The sequence below is a fragment of the Ovis aries genome, chromosome 2 (assembly GCF_016772045.2).
Source record: "Ovis aries strain OAR_USU_Benz2616 breed Rambouillet chromosome 2, ARS-UI_Ramb_v3.0, whole genome shotgun sequence".
NCBI classification, from domain to species: Eukaryota; Metazoa; Chordata; class Mammalia; order Artiodactyla; family Bovidae; genus Ovis; species Ovis aries.
This window is the reverse complement of record NC_056055.1, coordinates 243225002-243248125: the sequence shown is the minus strand read 5'-3', so window position 1 is coordinate 243248125 and position 23124 is coordinate 243225002. Positions and strand designations below refer to the sequence as shown.

Genomic DNA, 23124 nt, shown 5'->3' with positions numbered 1-23124 from the left:
ACATCAGTTCAGTTCAGTCACTCAGTAGTGTCTGACTCTTTGCAAACCCATGGACTGTAGCACACCAGTCCCTTATCTACATAGAGCAAAGATAAAACAAGTCTCCATTAAAGAGCTCATTAATGAACCTACCTAACGGGCTAAAAAAAAAAATTCAATTACTTACAAAATAGATACAACCAATTTTACAGCAGGCTATATTGGGCACTGTGAAGAATAAAACTGAATGATGTAACTTTTATTTCTAGGGATTTTATAATTAGTCAAACAAACAAAACTAAGAAACTGTAATAGTAATTGATAAGGATAGCATACGATGAATGGTATACTATTGATAACTTTTTCAAAATGTATTCCCCTCTTGGAGGTGTTTCAACTTGTCTCAGGAACAAGAAAAAGGCAAAGGAACAATTCCATTTTTCATTCACTTTACATGAGGGCTTAGGTGCAAATTTAAAACCATTAGAAAACAGATACATATAGTCCAGGAGTCCCTATAAGAAAGCTGAGTTATATCTCCATGTTTATTATTCTTCTGGCCACACCATGTGGCATCAAGATCTCAGTTCCCCAACCAGGGAATGAACCCGTGCCCCCTGCAATGGGAGCACAGCCTTAACTTACACTGGAGTACCAGGGGAAGTCCCTCCATATTCTTTAAAAATGAAATATAAATGTAGATTTGAAAGGGTTCACAACATAAGTAGAACATTAAAGTATGGTGTCAGGGAATTAATGAGAGGACAACAGTGAGTATGTTATGTTTCAATGACATTTTCTCCTGTAAGGAATGCAGGCGGCTTAGAGTCCCAATCCCCATTCCATCAATAATTATATAGCAGTAAGTAATTTACAGTAGTTTTCTTGAAATTCAAAAACAAGCATATGTACCTGATTCAGGTATCAAAAAATAAAAAGGCCTAGAGTCCTTTTAATAATGTTAAATATTAAGAAACAGAATAACTATAATAATTAACTATAATAATGCATAAAAGCAGCTCAGGGAACAACCACCAATAAATGTACATTTACATACAGAGAACAAAATTAAAATTAGCTCTGATATAGATCTAAAAAGTAACATTAAATGGTGATGCCTTTATTTACATACTCACAAATTAGAAATTTGTGCTTTGGGCTACCTCAAAAGTTAAATTTCAGCACTCAGAAGGGTGTCATTGATAATGTTTGAGTAAAGTTTTAGAATTTCTTAAAATTCTAATAAGTAGGAGATACATAATAATACCACCTAAATATTTTAACTGACACCATCACTTAAGGATCTACCCCTTTCACTTTGTTTTAAAGAAAATCCTGTAAGATTATCATTTAATCTAATTTTAAGTTATGAAGTCATGATTACAGTATTCAAAGAAAAAAAAAAACCATAACCACCAATTATCTGTCCTACGATACTCCCGGCATCATGCTAGGCACTAAAAAGACAATGGAGACATCAAATCAGAAAAGGGACCTGCAACGACAGGACTTATCTTTCGGCGTTCAGTGTTCTCCATTTAAAGGATCAGAACAGTCTAACATAAAGGCATATGAAGAAACCCTCATCAACACACAGATGGAGAAGGGACTCTCTCTTCTTTCAAGTATAGACCAACATGCTCAACCTTTTATTTGATTCTACATCCTTCCCTTGTGCAACCCATTCCCTTCAATAAATCTCTCTGTAAACACTGAGTATCTTCTATGTGATGGAGGAGACGGTCAAGGAGAGATGACAAGAACCATTTTGACATAAAAAACAGAATAAAGGAATTGCTTCTTCTTAATAACCTCATCCCAAGGACCTAAAATGGTATGTTGCTAGCTGCATAGTCCTAGCTACCAGTTCCAAGAACTCTATACATGTCTTTACAAAGTGTTTAGGTATCTACCATTCACAGGATTATCCCTACTTACAATGGCAGCAAAATACAGATGGATAGCAAAACAAAAGTTATGGCTACTCTTCGAAAAAAGTTATTTTTCCCATCATACAATAGACAGAAGTATTTACAAACTGGAAAGATTTCAGCAAGTGGCTGAGGAACACTTACTTCTGTTCCAATTCCAGGCTGCACACCAGAGTACACACTGTCTGGGGGAGGACCACCATACTTCCTCTGTCCTGTGGTTACATCCAAGGTATAACCGGTCCTTTCAAGCAAGGCCTAAAGATAAATAAACATAACTGTTAATACCTGAATGTTAAATATCATACAAATACACACACAAATAAAAATATAAATCTTTTCCAAAAGGTACCCTAACATTCTAGGTATTTTAGTCGAGCGAGAAAAAAAGAAAAGAAAAAAAAAATCAGAGTTCACACTAGTTCTTCTCACACGCATAGACTTTTACTTCTCCTTTCCAGACATTTAATGGAAAGAGTTGTGGGCAAATTAAGCCTCTGAGCACACATCATCTATTTTTAATGAGAAAAGAAAAAAGGGGAAAGGATTACTAACACTTCGACGTAAGCTGACCCCAAGCTATCTGTTCATACTTTACATACCATAGTATGCCTCCTTTTATATCCTCTCTACATCAGATTTTTTCCTTATTTGTTCCCTTTACATACCATACTTATATCCACAAGTGACTCTTTTCAAATAAAATGTTCTCTATCCTTAAAAACAAAAAGAAATCAGACGTCCTAGCTCTTTTAGGCAGCTACTCTCATTTACTGCTTCTCACGTCATCCTATTCTGACTTTCTATTGTACTCAAATAATTTAAACTTTATTTTGTTTGACCCTGTTGTTTTGTACTCCTATACCATAAGCTTCGTAAGAACCAGACCATTTCTCATATAGCACAGACTCAAAATACTTGGCAATTACCAAATGAATATACTCTCAGGTTTCAAAAAATAAACTGTTTCCTGATTTCCAACCTTCCTCACAACATTGTATGAGGTATTAAGAGGAATCATAGAAAAGAAGATACTGTCCTTGCCCTTAAGGGTTTGTGTTCATATGAAAGGCCTACAGAACAAAGACACAATGGAAAAAAAGAAAGGCAATCTATCTAGGAATGGGAGGATTTTACACTTCAGGTTTTTAAAAATCACAGAATGTTGGAGCAACAAGAAATTTTAGACATCAAATTCAACAGTTTAAAAAACCATCTCTGGATAACCCTGGGAGAGCAGTTATCTCAGACCCTCCATTCTTCTACCATTGACACGAAACACGCATATCATCCATTACTTGCACACTATGCAGTATACACATATCACACATACAATGTGCACCTTCTCAAGAGCAGATAGCCAGTTTTAGGGAAATAACACAGACCTATTCTATGAACAGCAGTAAGTTTAAAAAAATAACCATTAATGCAAATAAAGGTCGCTCCTATTATTTAATATATAAGAATGGGAGTGTGCCATTTTCCACATGAGGAAAAAAAGGTACAAAGAAGTAAAAACTGTAAGTTGTATTTCTTGTCTAAAACATGATGGAACTGTACAAACTTCAACATTAACTATTTCAAATGGAAAAGTCTATCACTACAGCAAAACACCAATATCCATTTAACTAAAGTATGAGGTTCACTAGTCTTACTAAAAGCCCTGTATTTTCCTTTCAGTTTATCTAAATGACAACAACAGTAACAATAATGGCTCACAGTTATACTGATCTCCCCACAGTCCAGGCATTATGTATTATATGTCAGGGCACTGCAACTGCAGAGAAGCCCTTGCACTGCAACACAAGACCCCACATCCTGCAAGGAAGATCCCTCGTGCCACCACCAAAACCTGACCCATCCAAAGAAAGAAATATTTCTAGAGCATTTGATATCATGATTAAATTTCATTACAACTACCCAACTCAAGTTTTACCTTGATCTTTGCTTCATCAGGTCCCTTCGTGGACTCTTGCACCTTGCTCCCCTGTTTCTCCCTTTGCCTGTAGGTCTTCATAACTCCACATAAAAATGCACTTTTGTTCTAGAACAGCCAAGTAATTCAATGAAAAATAATTACCAGGAATTGTTGAAGAGTCAAATATACAATTAAATTTAAATTTCAGAAGAACAAAATTTAAACAAAATATTCACTCATTTCTTAACTCAACAAATACTTGCTGAGTAGCTGCTATGTGCCAGACTGGAACTGACAGCACCTAAGACATATAAGGCCTCTGGGGAGCTTACCCTCAGCGATGGCAAAATAGTCTTCCATTTGCTGATATTTAAATGCATCTGGGCTATTTTTGCCAGATGTCCTGAAACTATTCCTCCTGTCTACACTATTTCCCACCAAGAAACAAAACAGTTTCACATAATCCAAAAATGTCACAAGAAGTGGGAGACTTTTACTTTATACTTGCGTTTCTGAAAAATTTTTGCCATGTAGATTTTTTTAAGCTATTTTTTTTTAAAGAAGCAGAAGTAGTCACAAATAAAAAATACCACTTATCCACAAAAAAAGAGTAATAGTAAAATAATTTCAGATCATTAGTTGTTCAAAGACTTTACTGGATAATGTCCTTACCTGAACATGTGATAAGTCACTTTCCTTGAACTGCTGTAGTACAGACAGAGCTCCTTCTTCATTAAATTCCCTGAGAGCATCAATTGCTCTTTCATCAAGATCGACATAAGCTACCAATCCTAAAAATTAAATTGAAAACAGGTAACATTATTGCAACAAAGAGGATAGTCTAAACTGAGCTATCAATGTTCATCGAGAATTGCTATATTCAATACTATCACTAACTACATTTTCATTCAACTATACGCATATAGGTCAGCTATACAAATACTATATAGAAAGATCAAGAGTACAAATATGAAAACAAAAGACACAATGTTAATATCTACAAACAAATTTCAATCCCCACATCCCACAAAAAAAAAACTCTAACCCCATTTCCCACTCTCCAAAATGTTTAAATCTTGGAAGTTAAATCTGATGTACATACACACTGTACTACAGATTAAGCATTAAAATAGTAAGTTCTGATTACGTTAGCGTGGTTTAAAAAAAAAAACAAAACACTGTATTTCCCAAGAATCAACCTTCAGATTATATGGACTGCTGGAGTTGTTGCTAACCACCCAAGAAGTGCGGGAAAAAATGAATTATTTTTGCTAAATAATTCTTCCCACTCTCCAACAAGTGTCAAAGGCTTTCCCTCCTTAGCACCAAAGATAAAATGAAGTTTCATTTGTTTTGAGCATCTACTTTGCTGCAGTCAGAATGTGGAAAGGCATATTTTACATTAAATTTTTCCTATAAATGCAAGTGCAGCTTGATTAATCAATTCTGAAAAGTCATATTTTAAGGCATTTTTTGTTCTTCACAAGTGTCACACTGAGATTTTAAAAGATGCTGTAGCATTAGCAACACTGTCAACAATGACAATTTTTTTTCAAATGGCAGTAAAAGGACTTTACTATGGACTTAAAGCAAAGTATATAAAAAATATATGCACTGCATTCTATATATACATATAGTATATTTAACTGCACAAAGAACATCTACTATGTTTAAATATAATTTAAGTCTGTTAAATTTTATATTTCTGAATATATTTCAGAATTGATCCAAAGTAAAATGGAAATATTTGGCAGATTAAAAGCCCCAAGTCCATATGAACTAACATCAAAAGTGACTCCATTTTGGTAAAGCCAAAAAGAACTTTATTCCATAATATCACTTGCAAAGTTACTTTAAAAAAAAAAAAAAAAAGATGCCATGATGTAAGAGCTCAAAATGAGCATGCCAAAATAACTGGCATTTCCTTACTTGACTATTCCATATCACCACCCAAAGTCACAACTCAGGATACCCATCAATCACATTCTGTCAATCCAACCCTACACCCAAGCCATCAACCTCTTATCAATAACAAAACACTCTACAAGAGAGCATCTCAAAGCAGATCACTGCCAATTCTCTATGGCAGAACATCAAAGAAAGCTTCTGAGCACTGATTTTCAAAGGGACCATCACCCAGGAGTCAGTCTGAGAAGTCATTTTAGTGTCTCAATGAGCTTTAGCTTGAGCTTCTCGGATTTAAAAATAAATAAATAAATAAGGACAAAAAAAACAGTTATTTGTTACTACAGTACTTAAGACACAGTCTGTGAGACAATTCCATTTTCTCTCCCAGAATCTGGACAGGCACACAAAACACAGAGGAAGAACGCTTCCATCTAATGGCCCCAAAGGGGGAGGACATATTTATTTATGAACAATGCTCTCTAATGGTATATATATTTCTCTCCCTCTTTAGAACTTCAAACCACTTACAACCACCATATTAAAATGTTCAAATTTGCTTAAGCACTTAACCATGGGATTCTAGATTTAAAAAAAAACACAGCTGTTACAAACCAAACACGTCCAAATTACTGAGAGTTGTAGATTTCTGTCTGTCACAAACTGGACAGGCCACCAACTCTCAAGGAGTCTGACATTTTATTATCATTTCAGACAATACCATCTAACTAGTCCTCTTATTATGCCACCTAAATAAGACCTAAGCTATTTTAACAATCACTTTAAGAAGCTAAAGGTAGAAAAGTAAAAGCAAAATGACAACTGATTTAGATTAAGAAAAAAATGTAAATTTGATATGCTGAAACACATTTTAATTGATGGTAAATCTAAGACAAATTGATGTACTGTTCTGAAACAACTCAGACTGCATATTCAACACTAAGGCTTCAAAATAATGAAATAAGAATATCAAAGTCAAACCCAATATGCCCTCAATGAAGGGAAAGTAACATTCAGCTCTACATAGATCAGAAACAATAAGTAATATTTAACCTTTAAAAATCTATAAAATTCAAAGTGGTTTGCCCTCACTTTCATAACCAGTCAGAAACAAGAAATGTATATTATACCTGTCTGAAATATTTCATCAAGTCTTTCTGCCACCTTCTGAGGGAGGCCTGCCTCTATCAGTGTCTTGTAGTGTTCTGTGTGATTTACACTGGAAGTATCCATTGGTTCTTCCTCTTCTTTTAACTGTACCGCATTACCATTCACCTGATTAGCCATTTTATTATGCTGCTGGAAAAAATTCAGGAGCTATATTACATTAAGCCAGAAATAACTAGTTTGTAGGACAATGCATGATTTATCTAATTTGTATACATGCTGCTAATAACCTCTATCGAAATATTATTTCTGATGGCTTTTCTGATGTATCTGACCTAAATTTGCGATAATTCTGTAAAACCATGGGAAATGTACATGGAAGTGTTGAATTTTTAAGGAACTTCATGTACACCAGGTTAGAGAAAAGCTTGAATTTATTTAAGGTAGAATCACTAATTAACAAAAGCAGCAGTTGTGTCCTGATGAGCTTATCAACAGATCATCACAAAATCCTAAAAAGCCCCTCAGCTCTCAATTCTTAAACAGTTTTAAAAAGTCTGGTTTAAAAACAGAATGAACACCCACGACAACTTAAGGTTCAAGGACTTTCAAACTTTACTAGCTCTGCTTCAAAACAACATAGGTGTGAAATAAATGCCCTGTTGTCTCTAGTTCAACATGCTGCTGGTTTGGGTTTTCTCCACCTAACTTAAAAAACACAGCTTGACATTAATTTTTGTTCTAAAATTAATTTGCTATTCCCATTCACAGATTTAAAAGAAAAAATGACCAGGTTTAAAAGCTAAATGATTGTTTTAAGTCCACATAAAATAAAAAGTGAGCTGTAGTTAAGGTTGCTTCTTTTTAAACTTAGGTCAGATGTCTCAGATTTACCTACCCAAATCATTTTGGGTGTTCAACTTTTATGTAATGCTGAAATGGATCAACTCCCTGAAGAGAGATTAAATAATAAAACCATACAAGGCCAGTCTCTATACTAGCTCCGCAAAAGATAGGGAATTAAAGTGCATTTGTCTGTGGTGAAATTATAATGTGATGAAGATAATAAGCAGCAGAATAAAGACATTGCAACAAATACTGAAATAAAAGACATGAAGGTGGATTTCAAGGAAAAGCCTACTTTTCCTGATGAAACTGAAGATACCTAGACAGCTGTAAAGAAAATACAAGTTTCCTAAAAAGCACTAAAATCCATACCTAAGATAACCACACTTCCAGACTGCTTATCAAAACCCTGTGCAAATACACCAGGTGCAGTTTTTCTGACTTAAAACAACTTCAAAGCCCCCTGATATTTCGTTGAAGTTAATGAAAAAGGAAGACTGAGGAGGTAACAGAAAGCAGGAAGAGAGGAAAAGGCACAAACTGTTACTCTGAAAATGAGATAAACAGTATTATAACTTCTTATGATTACAAAACATTAAGACTTAGTAACCCACTAATGTCTATATAGAGGCAGACTCCGTGGTTAATCTCTGGGTGGATAAATGTTTCTCAAGGCAAAACTCAAACTCTGATGAACTGGCAAAAACAAAAACATTCAAAACTGACACTTTTGATAAAGAAACTACTTATAGTGTAAGATGAATAGTTTACTGATTAGTACAACCTACTTCTATAAAGAAGCCTTCAAGTCCAAAATATTTTTGGGAACGTATAGTTGTTTTCCATGCTCACCCACCCTCAAATACGACCATAAGATAGATCATTAGAACTCAAAAGTTCTCAGTATCACAAGACCCTTGCGGTATTGCACCTGGGAATACTATCAATCACGGAAAGAAAGCAAATTTTTAACAGAAAAGTTCAATGAAAATCTGTTAAGGTGGTATTTTTAAAGTTATGTGTAAAGCAAAAAGACAAGTTGTGTATTAAGCACAAGACAAATATTTATGACTATCATTCACTGCAAAGGCTCTCTACAAGTTGATTTTTAAATTGGTTGAAATTTTCAAAAAATGTCTGTAAACTTTAACAAAAAAGTACAACTATTAAGAGAGTCCAGAAAATAACACCTTCCAGATCAAGGAAAAAGCTCTCTTCAAACCAAATATAATGCGCTCATATTAAAAAAAGACTTTCATGTCATATGACCATTTAAAACTCTTGTGTCAATTCAATGCCACACAGCCAAACCATATTTCTGGATGCAGCAAATATATTAATATGATTGATGTTATTTGATCTAAACTTTTTTTTGCAAAAAGGAGAAATTAAAATCAGGGTCGCTGGGAAATTTGGGAAATCTGGCACTAGCCCCTTCCTTTTTTTTTTTTTTTTTTTTCTGAACATCTCGTGAAAATAATTCTCATTTTAAGAGACCGGCTTTTAAGGATCCAATGAAATGAAAACTAACGGTTCTCTCATGGCTTAGGAGTGTCAAGCCCTTATCCTACGACTGACTCATGAGACATAAATTTAGACTCCGGAGGACAGCAAAAAATCTGAAACAGGTAGTGTGGAAGGGGCTGAACCCTTCAAGATCCCCGTGGCTTCTTCGAGTCTTAAAATTTTGGCAATACGGTTTCTATCGCAGAAGGAAAAGAGAATCGCCTTTCCAAGAGTGCGCCTATGGCATTTAGACTTCGGTATCTCAGGCGCCGCTCGAAGCCTAAGTTTCATGGCCTCTAGTAGTCATTTTTTCCTTCAAATCTCGACTTGCAGCATGCAGAACTGGGGGAGGGGGGCGGCTGGGGAGGGGAAACGGAGGCCTTTTCCTACACACACTGGCCTCTCGGCCTCTGCTTCACACAAAAGTTTTCTCCCGGCTCGGCTCACCCGGGTTGGCATCCCGCCCTCGGCCCACCCCGGCCCATGCCGGTCCTGACCATCAACAAACCCCACGGGCGGCTAGGCCGGCTGAGACGGGGAGCAAGGCGGGGCTCCGGCAGGGAGAGGCGACGGGGTCTATCTAAAGCGGGGACTGAAAGCGGCCGACTCGGCCGCGTGGAGCGGCGGGCGGAGGCGGGAAAAGCGCGGCGGACCCGGCAGGCCGCGCGGAGGGCGCCCGGCGGGCCGGACCGCGGGCCTGGGCTTGGAGGGGAGGCGGCGGGTGGCGGGGAGAGCGGGGAGGATGAGCGAGGGCGAGGAAGCGCCTCGGCGGCGGCTAGGCCCTCCGCTGAGCAGCCGGACGAGGCCGAAGCCGCCCCCAGCCCATCCCCACCCCCACCCTGGGGGCCTCGGAGCGAAGACGAAACTGGGGAGCAGGCGCCGAGCCCCGGCCTGGCCCGGTAGGGTCGGATCGGGGCTCCCGGCCCCTCCCCCCGCGGGCCGGCGCGAGACTCACCAGGGCAGAGCTGGGGCCGGTGGCCGGGCCCGTGAGAACCAGCGCGAGGCGCTTTGAAAACGACTAGAAATGGCGCGCGCACCACCCCCTCCCCCCCCCGTCACGGACCGAGACGCGATCCCGGCAGCACGCGGGGTTTCCCGGAACTGCTTCCAGGGACTCTGAGCTGCCGGGCAATCACCTCGCGCGGCGGCCTGACGAACAGCCCAGACAACCAATAGCAGAGAGAAGAGGCGCCCCACGCCGGACGGCTCAGAAGCCAATCGCGGAAGCCGTCGGCTGAGCCAATGAGGGAACTCAGCGCCGCCGGCTGGGGCGCCTCCGGGGCGGGGGCAGGAACACAAAGGGGTCTGTGGCGAAGCCGCGAGTGGTAGGCGAGGCTGTGGGGCCGCAGGCCCAAAGTGGCCGAGGCCCGCCCCCTCTCCCGTCCCTTCTCGTCTGCCGCCCGCGCGAGGCCGCCCCCGGAACCCCGCCCCCTACGGCTCGCATCGGCTCCATCGGCCGCGGGCCCTCGGGCCTTCCCGCCCCTTCACCGGCGTGTTAACGCCGGTAATCCGCCTCCCAGGGGCAGCCGCCGCCGCCGCGTTCACCCCGGACACGCCCACCGCCACGCGGCCGGGCCTCTTCTAGGTCGTTTTCTGGGCTCCAGTTAGAGCACGCTGTAGGGGTTTGGCTCGTCTGTTTTGCTGGAGAATTTCTTCGCGGAGAAAAATCATCCCTTGGAGCACTCAGAAAACTCCCTCCTTGGCTCTCTTCCACACATGGTTGGGAGCAGCTCAGGATGTGAGGGAAATCGCTCAAGTGGGCATTTACTTAAGAGTCATGTTAGCTACAAATGACAGAGCTGAGACCTTTCTGCGTGGGGTTTGGAGCTAATTCATATTCACAAAAGAACATTGGGCAGGTGTATGCATCTACGAAGCCAAAGGAACCGTGCAAGGAAAAGAGCTAATTCCCAAAGGAGGCTAAATCCCTTTTTTCTTAAACATTTCTCACCCTCCACCCCTACTGGTTTGTCCCCTGTTCCTCGCTTTAGTCCGAACCTCACTCATCCCACGGCCCTTCTTTCCCCATCTCCAATGCCCTGTCCCTCTCCAGGCGAGAAGGAAGCCAAGCAGTGGCCTGAAAGATTTCCAGATACACTTCAAGGATAATTTAAATTTCCCGGAAACTATCAGCCAAAAATTAGCTGTTGAAAACCTATGCATTCGGTACTGGGCTGAACGTCATGGACAACCCAACTTCTGCAGCGTGGGGTGTGAAATTTATGCAAATGATTTTACTGTTTAGTAGCTAAGCCATGTCCAACTGTTTGTGTACCCCGTGGACTACAACACAGCCAGGCTTCCCTCTCCACCATCTCCCCGAGTTTGCTCAGACTCGTATACATTGAGTCCGTGGGGCCATCCAACCATCTGATCCTCTGTTGCTCCCTTCTCCTGCCTTCACTGTTAGTCAACATCAGGGTCTTTTCCAAAGAATGGGTTCTTTGCATCAGGTGGCCAAAGTGTTGGAGCTTCAGCATCAGTCCTTCTAATGAATATTCAGGGTTGATTTCCTTTAGGATTGACTGGTTTGCTCTTGCTGTCCAAGGGACTCTCAAGAGTCTTCTCCAGCACCACGTTTCAAAAGTGTGAGTTCTTCAGTGCTCAGCCTTCTTTATGGCTCAACTCTCACATCCCTACCTGACTACTGGAAAAACCATAGCTTTGACTGTAGACATCTTTGTCAGCAAAGTGATGTCTCAGCTTTATAATACACTGTCTAGGTTTGTCATAGCTTTGCTTCTAAAGAGCAAGCATCTTTTGTGCTTAGTTGCTCAGTTGTGTCCGACTCTTCGCAACCCCATGGACAGAGGAGCCTGGCAGGCTGCAGTCCATGGGGATTCTCCAGGCAAGAATACTGGAGTGGATTGCCATGCCCTCCTCCAGGGGATCTTCCCAACCCAGGAATTGAACCAGGGTCTCCTGCATTGCAGGCAGACTCTTTAACCAGCTAAGCTACCAGGGAAGCAAGCCCATTTCATGCAAATTATAATGTAAATTAAAATGCTAATTTTATAATTTGAAATGATTAATATAATCTTATGTAATTTTATGATTATATATATAAATTATAAATAATTTTATAATGCAAATTAAAATGTATATGCTAGGATCCTTAAGAAAAATAATATAAAATGATGAATACAAATTTAGGAACAGAGTCTAGAAGGGCATGGTAAAGGGACTTTGAAGTTTAAACTTTATTAGCTTCACATAAATCTGCATCTAGCTCGAGGGTTCTTAACCTATTTTGTGCCATATGAGAGTCTGGTAAAACTATGGATCTTTTGTGTTTTTAAAAGAGCAAAGTAAAATAGATTGCATTATAAAAGAAATTTTATGTTGAAATACAATCAGGAAATACATATTTAAGACATTTATGATATAGTAAAAAGCCTCTTGATGAAAGTGAAAGAGGAGAGTGAAAAAGTTGGCTTAAAGCTCAACATTCAGAAAACTAAGACAATGGCATCTGGTCCCATCTCTTCATGGCAAATAGATGGGGAAACAGTGGAAACAGTGTCAGACTTTATTTTGGGGGGCTCCAAAATCACTGTAGATGGTGATTGCAGCCATGAAATTAAAAGAAGCTTACTCCTCGGAAGGAATGTTATGACCAACCTAGATACCATATTAAAAAGCAGAGACATTACTTTGCCAACAAAGTCCGTCTAGTCAACACTATGGTTTTTCCAGTGGTCATGTATGGATGTGAGAGTTGGACTGTGAAGAAAGCTGAGCGCTGAAGAATTGATGCTTTTGAACTGTGGTGTTGGAGAAGACTCTTGAGAGTCCCTTGGACTGCAAGGAGCTCCAACCAGTCCATCCTAAAGGAGATCAGTCCTGAGTGTTCATTGGAAGGACTGATGCTGAAGCTGAAACTCCAATACTTTGGTCACCTGATGCGAAGAGTTGACTCATTGGAAGACACCCTGATGCTGGGAGGGATTGGGGTCAGGAGGAGAAGGGGACGACAGAGGATGAGATGGCTGGATGGCATCACTGACTCGATGGACATGAGTTTGGGTAAACTCTGGGAGTTGGTGATGGACAGGGAGGCCTGGTGTGCTGCAATGCATAGGGTCGCAAAGAGTCAGACATGACTGAGCAACTGAACTGAACTGAATCTTTTTCTTTAAACATCAAGATCTTGCAGCAAGATAAACTACTGAAATTTTAAAGCAAAAAGGTATTTCAAGAAATCCCACAGCTGGAATGCGATATTAAAATATCTGTTATTCCTATTGGTGACAGAATGAAAATTACCGCTAACTGTGGTTTGTTTCCTGTATTCACAGTGGGGGAAAATGCTTAATTTCAGCAGTATATTAACAAAAATAGTTATTTTTTTTTCTTTCAAGTTGAAGGACCAGTGAATTCCAGTCAGAGACCCTTCTCCATTTAATATAGAATGAAAACTCCTGGACTGGATACTGTAAGTAAAGTGATTCTATCATCCAATATTTTCTGAGGTCAAATACTCACCTGTATGGTCCTAAGTACACTCCACCTTTTCAGACCATGTATCTGGTTTTTTTAAATTTGGAAAATATGGGCACCTGAGCTTTGCATTTCAAAAGAAAATTGTATGTGTGTGTGTATTCATGAATGTGATATTACACAAATATTTGTTATATGCCCTCTACATATAAATCACTGTGTAAAAGTACAAAATATAACCATAATCGCTGTCCTCTAAGTGCTTACATTCCAGTTTACAAGGCAAGACAAGTATACAAATAAACATAATAAAATGAATTGCTAGGGAGCGCTCCAGCTATATATCTAACCTTTTTAAGATGGGTAACACAGCACAGCTAGACCAGTCCACAGCTCTTCCCTGTCACAGAACAAATCTGTGGTCTAACTGGTATGTCAATGAACAACATGCTTTTGCTTCTTTAAACAATTACAGAGCACCAGAATACTCAAATTGAAGCTTTGACTTTTACTACTTACAACCTGAAGTAACAAAGAATGTTTAAAATTATCAAACCTTTTTATTGGATCCTTAGATTAATCTTTGTCTTACTTGTCCCTTTCATGATTCTAAAGGAAACAGTCTATTCCTCAGACTCCAAACAAGATTACATCAGTTCAGCCTCTTCAAAAATGCCTTTACTTGCTACTAATGAGAAGCCAACTCAGCCACAGTTCAAGGTCACACCTAGGGGAAAGAAAAAAGAAATAATATAGAAAGAAGAATGAGGAGAGAAAAATGGAAAATGAAGAAATACCATGTATAGCATGTTAGTGGAAAGGATATCAACAACCAACCCTTGTTAACATTTAGGTGCCAAGAGGTGTCTACTCAGGGAAGCCCCAATATGATGAATAAGTTAGAAAATACTAGTTAGAAAACTTCAGTTCTACTTGGAATTCTCCCACTGTCAAATAGAACTGTTTATTTCCTCCATCAGACTTCAATAATTATCATTTTAAGCCACTTTCCAAAATGGTAGTGCTCCAATCAAGACTGACCAGAGCTAAAGACTGTGTCTCATTTATACCTCCTAGAATTACCCTTCTTTTAAAAAATAAAGTGCCATCTGGCTGACATTCAATAGCTTATAATCAACTTACTCCAAGATCTTACTGCATGCCTGCTGTATCATTTTTGCAACATTGTTCTCTTGAAGATTATCCTAGCTGGTCCATCTACTTCCCTTCAATTCTCAAATTCATCCAACTGTTTTAAAACAGGAAGAGTGTTTCTCCATCTTAGTGGCAACAGTGTTTTAAACAGCAATCACTACCATTTATGGAGCTCTTACTATGTATTGGGGCTTCCCCGGTGGCTCAGACAGTAAAGAATCTGCCTGCAACGCAGGAGAACTTGTTCAATCCCTGAGTCAGGAAGGTCCCCTGGAGAAGGAAATGGCTACCCACTCCAGTATGGTTGCCTGGAGAACTCCATGGACAGAGAAACCTGGCAGGCTACAGCCCATGGGATTGAAGAGTCAGACACGACTGAATGACTACTGTGTGTTGAGTGCTTTATATATGCTGTGGCTGATCCTCACATGAAAACTTAAAGACTGGTAACATTCCATTTTATTGAGGAAACAAAGCTCAGAGAGGTTAAAACATTTGCTCAAAGCCACACAGGTGAACTAAGACTCAAACCCAGGTGTGAGCTACTTCATCAAGCTCCTTTTTGGTTGAAGTCCTAGTGTTGGCAGACTCGTCATTTGTAGAGATGGATATTTTACCAGTCAAACATACACACATTTGGCTTCCTTGGTGGTTCAGCAGTTAAGAATCCACCTGTCACTGCAAGGGACACAGGTTCAATACCTGGCCTGGGAAGATTCCACATGCCACAGAGTGGCTAACGCCCATGTACCACAACTACTTAGCCCATGCTCTAGAGCCTGTGCTCTGCAACAGGAGAAGCCACTGCAATGTGAAGCCTGAGCACTGCAACTAAGCAACCCCTGCTCGCTGCAACCAGAGAAAGCCCACTCCTGGTTCTCACTCACACAACCAAAACAAAAGAACCGTCATTGTCAACATGATGAATTTGTTGTTGTTATTTAGCAGCTAAGTCGTATCCGACTCTTTTGTGACCCCATGGACTGTAGCCTGACAGGATCCTCTGTCCATAGGACTTCTCAGGCAAGAATGTTAGGTTGCCATTTCCTTCTCTAAGTGATCTTCCCAACCCAGGGGTCGAACCCACATCTCTTGCATTGTAGATAGATTCTTTACCACTGGGAGTCATCAGGGAAGCTCCAATATGATGAATAAGTTAGAAAATACTATTTAGAGCCAAAAGCAAACTGTGATATAAGATAATGAGAACATTTTCCTATGTCCTTTGCCGATTGGCTTCTCAATGCAATATGAACACGTTCTGAGAAGCAACAGTATTAAAGAACAAAATTGTGGCCTCACAAAATGTCAACATTGAAGAGCAACAGTCGTTTGAGTAGCTTTGTTAGAAAATTTCCCATAGAGGTTATACCTATATAGACTTCACAACACTAGTTAACGCTCACAACAATATATGAGGCAAATAGCAAAAGGTATCATTTCCCTTTTGCAAATGAAGAAACTAATTCCCAGGTGAGAGCTGAGGCTCAAACTATGATGTAAGTCCAAATTACAGTCTTGTAATCATGCTACACAGCTACAGCATAATTGGTCTGATTCATTGAATCACAACCAATAAAGTTAAACCTTCACCTTTCTAAGACTTCATATTTCCAAACTTGTTGTTGGTAGTCTGTGATTTTTTTTTTTTTCTTTTGGTGATATTTCATGGCTTGTGGGATCTTAGTTCCCAGACCAAGGATTGAACACGGAGGCAGTGAAAGCATGGAATCCATACTATCGGACCACCTGGGAATTCCTGGTAGTCTCTGATTTTTAAATTCTTTTTTGTACTTTTTTTTCCTCATGATTTATCTGCTTTCCTGGAGTTTTGTTGAGGGAACATAGAAAAAGTGAAAAGGAAAAATAGCAAAATGAGCTCTCCTTTCCAGCCTTACATTCCCTCAATCAAACTCAAGATAGCAAGAATCAAATTTCAAGGCCAATTAGGATTGCTGGGTCCAATTTAAGAGTGATGAACACTTAGTCTTTGGAGGAACTTAACGTATTTGTTCTGCTTGGCCACAGCAGAATTCCCTGGAGAGTCACCACCAGGACCTTGGTGCATCTTTGCGCTGACTCTGAACTCTGCAACTGGTAAAGAGACTGGCACCGGCGGTGGTAGCAGCTTCCACCTAAATTCAAGAAATCAAATTCTAGGAGACTGTTGAACGTAACATTTGGTCCATTGATTTCTGATTATTTTAAGGCTTCCCTATGAACAGACAGAAGAGTTATATGTGGCAAATCTTCTAGGAAGTGTTACTATAAGCTTTTAACTGAAATCCAGTAGAATCCCAAGTATTATTACCCATATTCCAATATGCAAGTTAAATATACTGTTACACAAATCAAATTCAACAGGGATTGTGAGTCCTGCTCCCTAGGTATAACTTTTAAGAGTGTAATAAAATAGTAAGAATTGATTATAAATAGACAATATGTGTATGGCTCAAGTTTCATTACCCTTAAGTTAAAATATCCATTAGAGGGACTTCTCTGGAGGTCCAGTGGTTAAGCCTCCAAGCTCCCAGTGGAGGGGGGCTTGGGTTCAGTCCCTGCTGGGGGAACTAAGATCCTACAGGCCACATGGCATGGCCAAAAAATTTAAAAAGAAAAATAGGAAAAAATATCCATTACAATAAGGGGGAAAGTGCTCTGAAATTATCATTAATACTAACAATAATATGACATGGTATGTTTGCATAAAGTTTTTCCATTTACAAAGAGTTTCAAATAGAGTATCTCACTAGATATCTACTACATTTGAACATCTTGAAATGTATGGCCTTTGCCCTGGGTCGCTCCTCTCCTGATTCTCTGTGGGTTCTGTAATAGTCCCCTCCTCTGCCCATCATTACATTTGGGTGCTCCTAGGATTCCATCTTCGATGCTGTTCTCACACTCTTATCAGGGCCACCCAAGTCACGTGCATGGTTTTCGCTATTCACTTCCATACTCACTATTCTCATTTTTTTTTATTTTAAAAAATTTATTTATTTTTGGCTGTGCTGAGTCTTCGTTGCTGCGCTCAGACTTTCTCTAGCTGTGACGAGCTTGGGCTACTCTCTAGTTTTGGTACATGGGTTTCTAATTGCGGTGGCTTCTCTTGTTGCAGAGTATGGGCTCTAGAGCAGGAGCTCAGTAGTTGTGGTACACGGGTTCAGTTGCCCCACGGAATGTGGGATCTTCCCAGACCAGAGATTGAACCAGTGTCCCCTGCGTTGCAAGGTGGATTCTTGACCACTGGACCACCAGGGAAACCCCATCACTATTCCTACTTACCTGCCTGCCCCTTTTGGGTCCTAAGCTCTGAACTCATATTCTCAACTACCTGGTGGGCATGTGAGTGTGTTTGGATGTTAAGAGGTTCTTTTAACTCCACAACTAGTCTCTAAAAATGGTTTTTATCTCCCATCATTTGCCCCCTTCCTCATTGAGCTCCACCCACCCCAATCTGGTGTTATTCCTCCAGCATGCCAACCGCTGCCTCAGCCCCTCACATTTGCTCTTTAGTAAATTAAGAACTTAGAACACTTTCCTCCAGATATCCTGACACCTTCGGAACTCTGCTCTAATGTCACCACTTTAGAGAGTCTTGACTATCTTCTCTAAAATAGCAGTCCCTCTTCACACCACTTCCCTTATTTTTATTTACTGCATTTGTTCTCACCTGATGTTATGTATGCCTTTGTCCGTCTCCCCTACAGAATACAAATTCAATAAGGGCAGAGCCTTTATCTTATTCAGTCCTATACCAAGTATACTGTTGGTGCTCAACAAGTTTTTATTAAATGAATTAACTTCTATCCTTTGTACCCTGATCAGATTTCTCCTCTTTGTGTGCCTGGGTTCCACTCACAGCATACTCATCCATCCAACAAATTACTCACCTCAGAAATCTGGATATCATAGGTTCTGACTCCTAATAAGTCACTGGTGAAAACGATTCATTGTGTGCCTGGAGGTTGGGACTAGGACTAGGGAAGAGGCTTGAAGTGAGCTGTCAGGGCAAAGGAGTCCAGGTCCTAGATAACTGAAGTTGGTGATCTAGAAGGGGAGGCAGGAGTATAAGCTCTAGATGGCATGTTCCTCTGCTCCCACGGGGAAAGGTACAACTGGAGGACCCCTTAACATACAGGGCTCAGAAAGATGGCCCTGTTGCTCTGGTATAATGGCAGTATTGCTGCTGCTGCTAAATCACCTCAGTCGTCTGACTCTGTGCGACTCTATAGACAGCAGCCGACCAGGCTCCCCCATCCCTGGGATTCTCCAGGCAAGAACACTGGAGTGGGTTGCCATTTCCTTCTCCATGAAAGTGAAAAGTGAAAGTGAAGTCGCTCAGTCATGTCCTACTCTTCGAAACCCCATGGACTGCAGCCTACCAGGCTCCTCCGTCCATGGGATTTTCCAGGCAAGAGTACTGGAGTGGGTTGCCATTGCCTTCTCCTGGGCTAAAACCCAAATTCCAATAGAGTGGATATAACCAAATGAAGGTGAAATCTAGAAAGCATGCGTCTTTCCTCCCTCATCTAAAAAACAAAGATTGAGTCTTGTAACTTGAGAACTATCAATACAGAGACTTAGAAAAGGAAATCGTGGGTAAAAATCCTATTAGAACACAGGACTTCATCAAAATGTGAAGCGTTGGTTCTTTGAAAGACGTCGTTAAGGTAATGAAAAGTCAAAGACTAGGAGAAATATTTGCAAATCATGTATTTGATAAAGGAAAGTGAAGTCGCTCAGTCGTGTCCGACTCTTTGCGACCCCATGGACTGTAGCCTACCAAGCTCCTCTGTCCATGGAATTTTGCAGGTAATAGTACTGGAGTGGATTGCCATTTCCTTCTCCAGGGGATCTTCCCGACCCAGGGATCAAACCCAGGTCTCCCGTATTGTAGACAGACGCTTTACTGCCTGAGCCACCAGGGAAGTCCTGTATCCAAAATATATAAAGAACTCAAAAAAAAAAAAAAAAGAGTCAAACTTTCATTAGATTCTTAAAGGAATCTGGATCCTTCTCAAAATATCAACAACTATTGGTTTATAATGCTCAATTTGGAGAATTATCAGCTTGGAGAATTCAGAGGTTGACCAATAGCCAAATCTACAGTTGGGAGTTTAGAATCCTGCCCAAGCTCCCTGTATTGAGAGCTTGCCTTGCAACATTTTACCAAAGTTGCCATAATGTCTAATCCTAGATAACCCTCCAAAGATGACAATGATTCATCAAATACTGACGCTTCAAGAGTAGGTGATTTTATCCTCATTTTATCTTGGGAGGACCACATAGCCTCTGGGAGCCTTTTTTCCTCTTGCATGAGGCCCCACCAGACATGCAATGACAGAATACCTCCCGTTTCTACAGACTTTCTTTTATGAGTGGCTTGCGTAGTGAATAAGCAGGGTGACAATATACAGCCTTGATGTACTCCTTTTCCTATTTGGAACCAGTCTGTTGTTCCATGTCCAGTTCTAACTGTTGCTTCCTGACCTGCATACAGGTTTCTCAAGAGGCAGGTTAGGTGGTCTGGTATTCCCATCTCTTTCAGAATTTTCCACAGTTTATTGTGATCCACACAGTCAAAGGCTTTGGCATAGTCAATAAAGCAGAAATAGACGTTTTTCTGGAACAGACTGGTTCCAAATAGGAAAAGGAGTACGTCAAGGCTGTATATTGTCACACTGCTTATTTAACTTTTATGCAGAGTACATCATGAGAAACGCTGGACTGGAAGAAACACAAGCTGGAATCAAGATTGCCAGGAGAAATATCAATAACCTCAGATATGCAGATGACACCACTCTTATGGCAGAAAGTGAAGAGGCGCTAAAAAGCCTCTTGATGAAAGTGAAAGAGGAGAGTGAAAAAGTTGGCTTAAAGCTCAACATTCAGAAAACTAAGATCATGGCATCCGGTCCCATCACTTCATGGGAAATAGATGGGGAAACAGTAGAAACAGTGTCAGACTTTATTTTGGGGGGCTCCAAAATCACTGCAGATGGTGACTGCAGCCATGAAATTAAAAGACGCTTACTCTTTGGAAGAAAAGTTATGACCAACTTAGATAGCATATTCAAAAGCAGAGACATTACTCTGCCGACTAAGGTCCGTCTAGTCAAGGCTATGGTTTTTCCTGTGGTCATGTATGGATGTGAGAGTTGGACTATGAAGAAGGCTGAGCGCCAAAGAATTGATGCTTTTGAACTGTGGTGTTGGAGAAGACTCTTGAGAGTCCCTTGGACTGCAAGGAGATCCAACCAGTCCATTTTGAAGATCAACCCTGGGATTTCTTTTGGAAGGAATGATGCTGAAGCTGAAACTCCAGTACTTTGGCCACCTCATGCGAAGAGTTGACTCATTGGAAAAGACTCTGATGCTGGGAGGGATTGGGGGCAGGAGGAGAAGGGGACAACAGAGGATGAGATGGCTGGATGGCATCACAGACTCGATGGATGTGAGTCTGAGTGAACTCTGGGAGATGGTGATGGACAGCGAGGCCTGGCGTGCTGCGATTCATGGGGTCGCAAAGAGTCGGACACGACTGAGCGACTGAACTGAACTGAACTGTGTAGTGAAAAATCAGAAATGAAGTCACCAGTCCCACTAAAGGGAATGAAATTGATACATCAACTCCTTTCATTTATCCAACACATGTTTGTTGCCTCCCTATTCTCAGTCAAACATTTGCTAGGGACTGAAGATACAATGGTGAGCAACACACAATGATTTCTTGAAGGATATCAGAATCTAGTGGAGTAGACAAAGAAGTAAACAGGCATTTACAAAACAGGAATAAAGTGCTTTGACTGGGATAAACCCAGGGAACACTGAACAGGAACACCTGATCCAGTCTTGTGGGATCAGGAAAGGTTCCCTGGAACAAGCCAGGCATGGAGACCTGCAGGAGGAGGAGAAGCTGACCAGAAGAGTGGAGAGAAGGAGAGGCAGCTTGGAGAGTGCTGCAAGTGCAGGGAAAGCGCAGAGAACCACAGCCCGGGAAGGCAGCAGAGGCCAGGTCTTGTTCACTTCCTCACACATTACACATGGTGCCACTGGCAATGGAAACCATGAGAAAGTTTTGCGCAGAAGAATGGCAAGAATGGGTTTGCCCTTCAGAAAGATCATTCTAGCTGCAGCTAGGGAGAATAGTTGGAAGGAGGTTGAAAATAGAGGAGACTCATTAAAAGGTTGTTTCAGTAAGCAGGATGTGGCTTGGGGATGGTCTAAATAATTGCAACTAACATTTTGAGCTCTATTATTTCATTTAATCTTTGCAATTCTGTGACTGAAGTCTCTCAGTCGTGTCCGACTCTTTGCGACCCCATGGACTGTAACCTATCAGGCTCCTCTGTTCATGGAATTTTCCAGGCAATAGTACTGGAGTGGATTGCCATTTCCTTCTCCAGCGGATCTTCCGGACCCATTCTGTGAGGTAGGTATAATTACCCACCACTTTACAGAGGGAAATCCAAGGAACAGAAAAGCTAAGTAACTTGCCCAAGGTTACATGATAAGTGAGGGCAATAGAGAAAGCAGGTAGATAGATTTGAGAAATATTTAGGAGGTGGCAAGGTAATGACAGGACTTCCCTGGTGGCTCAGACGGTAAAGCGTCTGCCTACAATGTGGGAGACCTGGGTTCAATCCCTGGGTTGGGAAGATCTCCTGAAGAAGGAAAGGGCAACCCACTCCAGTATTCTTGCCTGGAAAATCCCATGGACGGAGGAGCCTGGTAGTTTACAGTCCATAGGGTCGCAAAGAGTTGGACACGACTGAGCAACTTATGACTATGACTAAGATAATGACTGGAAGACTAATTATGCAACTGATTTTTATGATTGCTTTTGGAATAGTGGCTTAAGGAGTAGTTTTCAAATATGAAATATAAGTTTCTAGCATGGATGACTAGACCATGACTGAGTCTGGAAGTACAGAAGCAGCAAGTGAAAGGTGATGGTGGTGATAGAACTAAGTGGTAGATTCAGTTTCAGGTCTACCTGGCTAATTTCCAAGTGATGTCTACAAGGCAGCCACAGGGGATGCTATGAAATTCAAAGTGAGATCCTGATATCACCAGCCTCAGTCTCTCCCAAAGGGAAAAACAAAAGCAGCTTTGAAGAAGGTAAAAATGATACAGACTTTGCATATGAACAATTTAGGAAAACAGATAAATACAATGAGATTCACCTTGAAACCATTTTAGGTCATTACAGGGTCATTTTCTTCAAGCCATTTTACTCCTCTATTGTTTTTCACTAACAACCTTTTTATCTTAAAGTCTCCTAGAGATAAGGAGGTCCCAGTCGGCTGCTCCTCTACTGTACAGAGATGGGTA

General features: G+C 40.8%; 1 protein-coding gene across 5 annotated transcripts in view; it reads right to left on the bottom strand.

The window, feature by feature from the left end:
* HNRNPR (heterogeneous nuclear ribonucleoprotein R) overlaps window positions 1–10242 on the bottom strand; it is a 38177-nt gene extending 27935 nt beyond the window's left edge. For 2 of the 5 annotated variants that reach the window (XM_027965541.3, XM_060410684.1), the window contains exons 1-5: window positions 10148–10242; window positions 6864–7032; window positions 4501–4619; window positions 3847–3954; window positions 2055–2168 (exon numbers count right to left, since the gene is read on the bottom strand). In XM_027965541.3, coding sequence (XP_027821342.1) covers window positions 2055–2168; window positions 3847–3954; window positions 4501–4619; window positions 6864–7020 — 498 coding nt within the window. In that variant the 5' untranslated portion in view covers window positions 7021–7032; window positions 10148–10242. The remainder of the gene's footprint in view (window positions 1–2054; window positions 2169–3846; window positions 3955–4500; window positions 4620–6863; window positions 7033–10147) is intronic. The other 3 variants (XM_027965542.3, XM_060410686.1, XM_060410685.1) reach the window with 2 other exon arrangements.
* Between the last annotated feature and the right edge of the window lie 12882 nt (window positions 10243–23124).